At 42.4% G+C, this 9,345-nt stretch overlaps 1 protein-coding gene across 1 annotated transcript; it reads right to left on the bottom strand.

The window, feature by feature from the left end:
- Positions 1 to 1,217: 1,217 nt before the first annotated feature.
- Positions 1,218 to 2,291, bottom strand: LOC134457485 (uncharacterized). Its single transcript, XM_063209492.1, has 2 exons — positions 2,059 to 2,291; positions 1,218 to 1,957 (listed from the first exon to the last, which is right to left on the bottom strand). The coding sequence occupies exons 1-2, from the start codon at positions 2,231 to 2,233 to the stop codon at positions 1,218 to 1,220; spliced, it is 915 nt and encodes a 304-aa protein (XP_063065562.1). The 5' UTR covers positions 2,234 to 2,291.
- Between the last annotated feature and the right edge of the window lie 7,054 nt (positions 2,292 to 9,345).

The following is a 9,345-nucleotide window of genomic DNA, read 5'->3' on the forward strand; positions in this document are numbered from 1 at the left end:
TTTACTTCCCTCATTGTAGCAGCTCTTCCCTTTCTATGACTCAAATAAGCTCTATAATCTTTTGTTTCTGAGAATAACAGAAGTACCTCAACGCCACTGGTGATATGAAGCTATACTCATTGTCACTGTTTAATAGTAATGAATGAACATGTGCACTACTGGGTGAAAATGCAACCAGTGGTATTCTATATTAATGTGAGATATCCACTTAAACAAAAGAGATATCAGACTGATTCAGTACTCCATCCACAACGTAAACATTTCTTTACCCACAACCTGGGAAGCCCCCGAAAATTATACAGGTCAAAAAGACCCGGGAACACCTTATGTGTAATAGAAATTGTGTAAAAGGGCCTAGCAAGGGGAGGGTCACCAATTTTTGTTCAGATTGATGTGCCTCACAGAATATGAGCCAAGGGCAGTGAATCTCTGTGTAAAAGAAAAATGACTGGCACTTTTTCTCAAGCCAAAAAACTTAAAATTGTTTGAAAAATAGATGGGAACACATTACAAGGTTAATGTTCTATTTTTCAATGGCGGCTCATGGACATAAACTTTGAGCCTTACATGGAGCCTTTGACACAGATGACATGCTATGATGGTTAGTCCATCGGTTCTAAGAATATGGGTTCTAAGAATGTGAGAATGAGTTCTACTATAAGTGTCACATTTTTACTTCACAAGAACTGTGTGGAGATTTGTGAGTGACTTGCTTTTAGCATTGTTACCATATGCCGTGACTTATTACATTTAGCTGATAGACTGTTAATCCAAACTATATATCGAAGGTATTTTTCTTCACAGAAATAGGAATCACGTGACTGAGCTTGAGGGTACTGAGCAAGAGAGACAAAATAGGTTTTGTTAAATTAAAAAGGAAAAAAAACCTTCCTATGTATACATCCCACCTTCCCCCTGTGGAAAGAAAATCAATGAGGTTAAATTATAGAATAAAAGACAATTATACTTCATTGATATTCACAGAAGAAATAAAGCACTGGGTCACAGTTGTTGTTTTTATAGATGCAGAAATATTTATTTTATTATTATTATTATTATTAATAATAATAATAATAATAATAATAATAATAATAATAATAATAGCAATACTGATAATAATAATAATGAAAAATGTATATTATCAATATAAAAATTAATATCAATATAAATGTTAATTTTAGCACTAAGTAATATGTATTTGATATTTATGAATAAAGTCATTTCATGAGATCACTCTCAGAGAAGCCCATCTCTTTGGCCAAGTCCAAGATGCCAGGAATGGCCTCCAGTTTCTCAATGGCGTCATCAGGAAGAACCAGGCGTGCTGTGAGATCATCCAGATCCTTCATCTCCTCATCCCAGCTCCCACCTTGGTCGCTCTCTGCCTTCTTCTGGAGCTCTGCAGAGAGGGCTGATTGCCTCATCATCTTTTCAACGTTCTCAGCATTGAACCTCAGCTGTCTGTACTTGGCGAGCATTTCGCCGTGGAGCTTGATCATCTCCAGGTGGTCCTCTCTGCTGTACTGAGAGCCAGAGGCCTGATGGGAGTGAGTTGGTGCTCCACCAGAGGCCCTAGTGGAGAAGCCCACAGGAGCTGCAGATGTTGAAGAAATCGGGTTGATCACTGGAGACATTACTGATCCTTGGGTTATGCTGCCGGGCATCTGGACAGCCTTGACTGCCATGTTGTTCTGCTGACCATGAAGAACCTCAGCAGGCAGACTGACATTCCCCACAAACTTGAGGGGTCCAAGCTCCTTTAGCCAAGCAGCTGTGTCATCAGACGACGGAGTGGTGACCTTGATGCAATCCCCACTGTGAGAAGATGGCACAGGAGTTGCCCTCAAGTTGCCCACAAGCCTCAGTGTCTGAGGGGCTGAGGTTGGCACGTTGGTCAGACCACTGTACTGCTCCTGACATACAGCTGGGCCCTTTTGGTACTCCTTCCAATACTTACCTACAAATATAAAGTGTATTTATTAAAATGACATTATGGTAACATTGTTGTCAAAATGATAAGATTAAGAGCAGTTAAGATTATAAAGATTATGTTCTTACTGGAAGAAAACCGTGTGGACCGCACATATTGGTATGGATGCTCAGACTGGGGCCTCCAGTGAGATGCCATGTCCACTTCTCTTGCAGAGTTGGACAGGACTCGCTCAGAACGAGTCTGGTGGTCAGCCCCAATCGATAGCTCTCTCTGGTGTAAAGTTCTTGGACAGAATGCCATGGAAAATGCCTTGAAATTGCTTGAGATTGCAGAGGTTTATCACAAGTGACTTGCCTTCAGCTTGCTTTTGTAAGAAGTGAGTAGGTTTCACCAACATTCTAGTTTGAACATTCTAGTTCGCCAAAATTCCAAAGCCAGTGTTCTAATGAAAACATTTTGGTTGCTTAGTGAATATGATGTCACTAAGAATGTTCATTGCAGTCTCCAAAGAAATGCATTGAACTGACTAAATTGAATTAATAATCCAAGAAAATGAAAAAATATTGACTGGCCATTGAATAATTTTAAGTTTTTTATTACCAAAGATATGAATAAACTCTGAATAAATATTGTTCTCTCTCTCTCAACAAACAAACAAATGAACAAAAACATAATAAACTAATAATGATAATGAAAAAAGAATAATAAAGTAATTTATGTAATTTATTCCTGGGACCAGTACAAATATCATGAGAAGCTGTATCATACTTTTCCTGATTACCTTTCTTTTGAGTGTAGATAATGAAGTCACTGTCACAGCAAAACAGGTCAATATTCCATTGTATTATATATGAAGCTTTTCATTTATCTTCTTTACAAATTAATATTTATATCATTGGGTAGAGAGGTAGTGGTGTGCACATCTAAAACTGAGGTGGTGCAAATATAAGATCAAATGGAAAGTCCGTACAGTACACCTCTAGAGCTGCCAATGGATGAAATGACTGATAGATAGATAGATAGATAGATAGATAGATAGATAGATAGATAGATAGATAGATAGATAGATAGATAGATAGATAGATAGATAGATAGATAGATAGATAGATAGATAGATAGATAGATAGATAGATAGATAGATAGATCGACTGCCATTGACATAGTTCCACTAGTTCCAGGAAGTGGACATAGAACACAGACAATGTGGTAAAGGTAAATGTAATTTATTTCTACTTAATCATTGCTTGTTACGTAGGGGTTCCGTGTCCGTCTCTTGCAAAGTAGAAAATCACGGCCTGCAACTATTTGAATCTATTGCCTCTTTTCCACTGCCGGTTTTCTGGTAGGCCTACAGCTCGACACAGCGCAACACGACCACCACTTTTTGCTTTACAATTGAGCTGTGTCATGCCTATTTGAAAAGCAAACAGTGGTGGCCGAGATGTGCTGTGTCAAGCTGTAAGCCTACCAGTAAAACGGCAGTGGAAAAGAGGCATTAGTGAATCATCCCACCAACTGACGTCCAGTTCCCCAATTGTTACAACTGAATTCCATGGCCCCGGTGTTGTCACCAGGCTAAGTCCGCCTCACTACTTGCTGCCCAGACTCAATACTGCTGTGATTGGAGGACAGATTTATTAGTCCCACTATTACTTTCTCCTATGGTGCAATGCTAGAGCAACCCGACAGGCAAAAATATTTTGTGTCACAAGGTCAGTGGTTTTCAACCTTTTTTGAACAAATGCCCCGTTGACTATCATCATAAGCTTGACCCCCTGAGCATTAAACCATAAAATGGACTAATGCCCCCTATTTGAAAATGAGTGCCACCCCATCTCAGCTGTCTCCTTCTCAACGCCACCTTAGGGCTTCTTAACACCTTCCCACACATAAATTCATCAACATTCATCATGTCCCACTGCAACTCCTTGTAAGTTGGTCACGTATTTAAAGGTTAGACACAGCTTTAACACGACGACCTGAGAGGTCAGAAGTATGGCGGACACTGAGAAATTCCAACAGATGTTGGGTTTGAAGTCTGTCTAACAATATCTCTCGCCACCCACATACTACAGTACTGCAGTGGAAAATAGAGCAGTGCAAGAGGCCTACCTATCAGGTAAGGTGCTGTAAGCCTTGGACAGAGAGAACTTTAACTTGACAGAAAATATAAAAACATTGTTCTATGGATCATAACATAATGTCCAATAGCTCAGGTGAGGCCTAATAGTTAGCAAGCACTAGGTTTTACCTTGAAGGATTGTCATTTCAATGAAATGTGGAGCATGACTGAAGTGCACCCATCACACTGCTCGCCAGATGCCTTCCGTGTGTCGCCTGCTGTGTGTTGTTTCACTTGCAATTAACAACAAGACCAATTTTCCTTAGGGGATCAAAAAAGTTAAGTAAGCTCGGACAGAAAAACACAGGGGTGGTGTAAATGGTGAGTCCCTTCAAATATGACATTTTCAAAATACCCATTAACATTAATCAAGACATTCCATTACAGATAGTAAGCACCATCAGACTATCAAATATGTATCATGTGAAATTCACCATGACTTGGGTCATGCTTTTAAAGAAGATACTATCACTTATTTACAGTTTACTTCATACCGTATGTAGATGATGTTTCTGGGTGTGAGGCTGTTATCACCAAGGTGTGTGTGTGTGTGTGTGTGTGTGTGTGTGCGTGAGTGCATGCGTGCGTGTGTGTGTGTGTGTGTTGTTATTCTCTGGGACCTCTTGGTGGTAAGTGCACTACAAAAAGCATTCACATAGTCAGTCTTCCTCTCGGGAGATGGCATGTTTCTGAGGAGATGACACTTGACTCCAGCCCAAGCTGCCTGGAGAGACAGAACATCAGCAGCAGTAGCAACAGCAGCAGCCAGTGGATGAAAACAGATCAGATTTCCTCAAACATGCCTCTCACCAATCCGTGAGTTATCGGTTTTGACAGTGTCATATATAATACAAGGGTTGGCTTGGAGCAAATGTGTCAAGATTTTGCGAAGTGTGTGTGTGTGTGTGTGTGTGTGTGTGTGTGTGTGTGTGTGTGTGTGTGTGTGTGTGTGTGTGTGTGTGTGTGTGTGTGTGGGTGTGTGGGTGTGTGGGTGTGTGTGTGTGTGTGTGTGTGACTGTGTGTGTGTGTGTGTGTGACTGTGTGCGTGTGCGTGCGTGCGTGCGAGTGTGCGTGCATGCACATGTGTAGGTGTGTGTGTGGGTGGGTGTGCATATGTGTGTGCGTGTTTGCGTGCGTGCACATGTGAGGGTGTGTAGTACTGCCTGAACTTTGATGGGATCATGTCTGGAGCCGCTTCATTATTTCCCTTTTTTCATCTGGACGACTTTTTTGTGTTAGAGGAGTGAGCAGACAAGATGTAACACCTCTCTTCATAATTGATTGTAAGTCTTTGCTTGAGGCAATTTTGCACTCTTTCAAAAACATTGGGCATCCCTTGAGAGACCCATGTTATCAGTAATGCTGGCTCTGACAACAGTAACCAAAAAAACTGTAGTTGAATGAAAAGTTTGTGTGACCAAATCATGTAGACACAGTCCCACACAGGCATCTTACAAGTCCCTGGTGAGTGTCTCAGTACCCCCTGTGGTATTCACAGCGGTTGAAAGATTAACTGCATCAGAAAATGAATGTCAAGAGCAACAATAAATTAATCAGTAGTGTCTTTAGTATGTTTGCGAAAGGCCTTTGGCATACTGCACACTCAGGAGCAGGCTAATGCCCTACTCTACTATACATGTACATGTAATGTTAATGGGTTACATTTTATATAGCGCTTTTCCACTCCTTCAAGCACTCAAAACGCTTTACAATGTAATAATAATAATGATGATACATAGGTTTTCATGGCACTCTAAGAGGCGTAAATAAATAGTAGAGAGAGTATATTTTGATTAATTGTCCATCCCTTATGTAAATCGATCATGGTAAAGCATGGTTCGGCACGGTTTTTGGTTTGGCTATGGTTTAACTATAAAATTAACCATGGTTTTACTCTGAAAAGTGAAAACTAACCATGGTTTATAATTATTCATTGAATTACACTAAGCTGCCGCTCTTTTATCCAATGCACATACATGTATTGGTGACAGTCCTTGGAGCATTGTGGGGTTAGGTGCCTTGCTCAAGGGCATTTCAGTCATAGATGGTGGTGTAGGGCAGGGTAGGGTTTCCCAACCAGGGGTACGTGCACCATTAGGGGTACGCGAGCACACCTCAGGGGCCACGCGGAAAAAAATAATAACAAAAACATTGACTGTAGTCACATTGGGATAGAGGAACAGAGCATGAGTGAGGGCGAGGGGGTACTCATCATATCACAAAATGGCTTGGGGGGTACACAGGACAAAAAAGGTTGGGAACCACTGGTGTAGGGAGAGGTAAGGGTGGGATTTGAACCTGCAACTCTGTGATCTTCAGCCCAACTCCCTAACCATTGCACCACAGCTGCCAACAAGTTTTCATGTTTTTTTGGATGACCATGAAACCCACAATTAACCATGTTTTTTTTAGCATGGTTTGTGACTATGGTTAAACCATAGACACAAACCATGCTGAAAAAAAACCATGAAAACCATGAATAACCATGATCCATGGTTAGTCCGGAACCATGATTTTCATGATCATCAAGCAAGGCATCACATTTTAAACTTGAAGTTTGTACAGTACATGTCTGGGTAGTTCTTTGTTGGAACAGTAGGCCTAACGCCTTCCCAGTTAAGTGTTGACTGAGGTCAAAGAGGCTGAGTCAACTGACATCCTGTCAGATGTTTAAAAATGTATTTCTTTTACAGATGAAGACTATTACTATCAAAGTTCTGGTATCTTAAAAGTCTATAATAGTTTTGCTTTTTGGAGGGTTGCAGGCGATGTTTGTGGACCTTGCTATCTCTTTATTCTAACCGCGGTCAATTTCACAGAAAGTATTTCACAATATGACAAAAATTGTTGCACAATGTTATTGGACTGAAAGCTATAAGGTTTTGAGTTCTGAACAGTATTTTGATCTGGGTTAAACATTTTATCCTTGGCGCCACATTATCTTCTGCACACATGGACAATCTTCTCTTCACAGGATATTCACTATGGGAGCTGATGTGTTGGCAAAGAGGTAAATTGTCCCATGCCCAGGGAGAGAGGGGACCCAGAACTGGATTCTCGTTGCATCGTAAGTATTGTGTGGAATGCCCCTTTCATATGACTTGTCCCGGGCCCAGCCAAAGATGTGAGTGGCCCTGGACTGTGATAGACCTAATGTGAAAGCATAGCCAAGCAAAAGAGCAATGAGACAATCTTGCTGAGAATGAATTATAGAAAAAGGGAGGCGAATGTGGGAAATGAACACTGAAGGCTCGCTCACTAAAACACCTGCAGTGGAAATGGACTGAATTGGTGTGTGTGTGTGTGTGTGTGTGTGTGTGTGTGTGTGTGTGTGTGTGTGTGTGTGTGTGTGTGTGTGTGTGTGTGTGTGTGTGTGTGTGTGTGTGTGTGTGTGTGTGTGTGTGTGTGTGTGTGTGTGTGGTTATCTGTGTCTTTGCGTGCGTGTGTACATGCAGGCACTGTACACGTGTGTGTGTATGTGCTATACGTGTGCACAAGCGCATGTGTGGTCGTGGGTGTGTGGGTGTGCACGTGTAATAGTTTGTGTGTAAAAGTATGTGTAGAGTGTGTGTGTGTGTGTGTGTGTGTGTGTGTGTGTGTGTGTGTGTGTGTGTGTGTGTGTGTGAGACAGTGAGAGAGGTGCCGCACAGTTCTCTCTCTTCTCCTCCTCCTCCTCCTCCTCACTACAAAGCCATGCAGTAGAACAGCGAGCGAGTGAGTGGGAGCGAGCTCGGGAGAGCAAAAGTAGGTCACCTTCCCTGAGACTGTCAGACCCTCTCTGCATTGCCATGCTTGTTGGTGGTGCTGCTGCCGCCGCTGCTGCTGCTGCTGCTGCTGTGCATGTGTCTGCCATGGGGGTGGGTGTAATGTGTTGTGTTGAGGGGTGCAGTCGCAGCCAAAATGTGACCTGACAGCCCTGCCCACGCTCCCGTGCCCAAATGCAACACACACACACTACATACTGTAGACATCCTGTAGTGATGACAAGTGGGCTTATGTGCATACTGTAGCGTACAAAAAGAGGGTGCAGAGTGCTGGCACGCACACACACACACACACACACACACACACACACACACACACACACACACACACACACACACACACACACACACACACACACACACACACACACACACACACACACACACACACACACACCATTTCTTTCTCTTTCTCTTTCTCCTTCTCTTTCTCTTTCTCTCTCTCTCTATCTAATGACTTCAGTTCCTTCATGTGAATGCCCAGGTGTAGCACTTCCTCTCTGCATCAGCATCTTTGCACACTATTTCAGGACCTCAGTTTTCTTGTCCTTGCTTTACCATCTGTTTGAATGTGTATGGTAGTGAACAGGGCCATTGACAGCTTTGGCTGGGCCTGGGACAAAGACATATGAAAGGGCCACAAACCCAATATATACGTACAATGTAATGAGAATCCAATTCTGGGCCCCCTCTCTCCCTGAGCCCGGGACAAGTGACCCCTTTGTCCCCCCCCTGTTGGCTTCCCTGGTAGTGAAGACAGGTAATGAAAGAGCACAGTTTCCAGACACATACTGGACTCTACTGTTACTACAGGACAACTGATCACCAAGCCAACTTTTATCGCAGAAGTCGACAGTATACAGTATGTGCACAATGTTCACAATACAGGGTGCGTTTATTGAAAGAGTAGTGGTTAGCCAGTTATCAACTTGGGCAGTTGCCAATAAAAAATTGCATTGCGAACAACAAAGTAGGTAATGTACATTAGTAAGCAACTGTGGTTTCTGGGGGGGCGCCAGAACTCAAACTCGCCTAGGGCACCAAATAAGCCAGAACCGGCCCTGCATTACATAACTTGTTCATTGCCACAAACAGCAATTTTATAGCAAGGGCCAGGTTTTAATGGATGAGCCACTAGCTAATTGCTATATTTGTCTACTCATGTCACTTTATTTTAATCATTTTTTTAATGAAATCATAATGCAGATTGACCTATGCCACTCTTGACCATATCTAACCACAACACCAGAACATATTCTAAACTCTCTGTGAACCATTACCACACAAAACGTTTGATGATCAATGAGGCAAGTCCAGCCCAGCAGCATGTTACAGCATTGTCCGCATTATGCATGATCCATATAACAAGCTAATGTGATCACAGTAGCTGCTAGTCTAATGTGACAATGAACCACAGTTTCTTGTCCTGACTCCCCCGGGACTGGAGGCAAAAAGAAGAAGACTCTTTGGCGTCTAGGGACGGATTATGATTCCATGGGCCCCTGGGCCAGGCAACAAGAAAAGGC

Source organism: Engraulis encrasicolus, chromosome 10 (assembly GCF_034702125.1).
Source record: "Engraulis encrasicolus isolate BLACKSEA-1 chromosome 10, IST_EnEncr_1.0, whole genome shotgun sequence".
Classification (NCBI taxonomy): domain Eukaryota; kingdom Metazoa; phylum Chordata; class Actinopteri; order Clupeiformes; family Engraulidae; genus Engraulis; species Engraulis encrasicolus.

Excerpts from the sequence above, each read along its gene's own strand:
- LOC134457485 (XM_063209492.1), bottom strand. The coding sequence starts at position 2,233 with ATGGCATTCTGTCCAAGAACTTTACACCAGAGAGAGCTATCGATTGGG. Across the intron at positions 1,958-2,058 it reads GTCCACACGGTTTTCTTCCA|GTAAGTATTGGAAGGAGTAC; the intron begins GTAAGAACATAA and ends TTATATTTGTAG.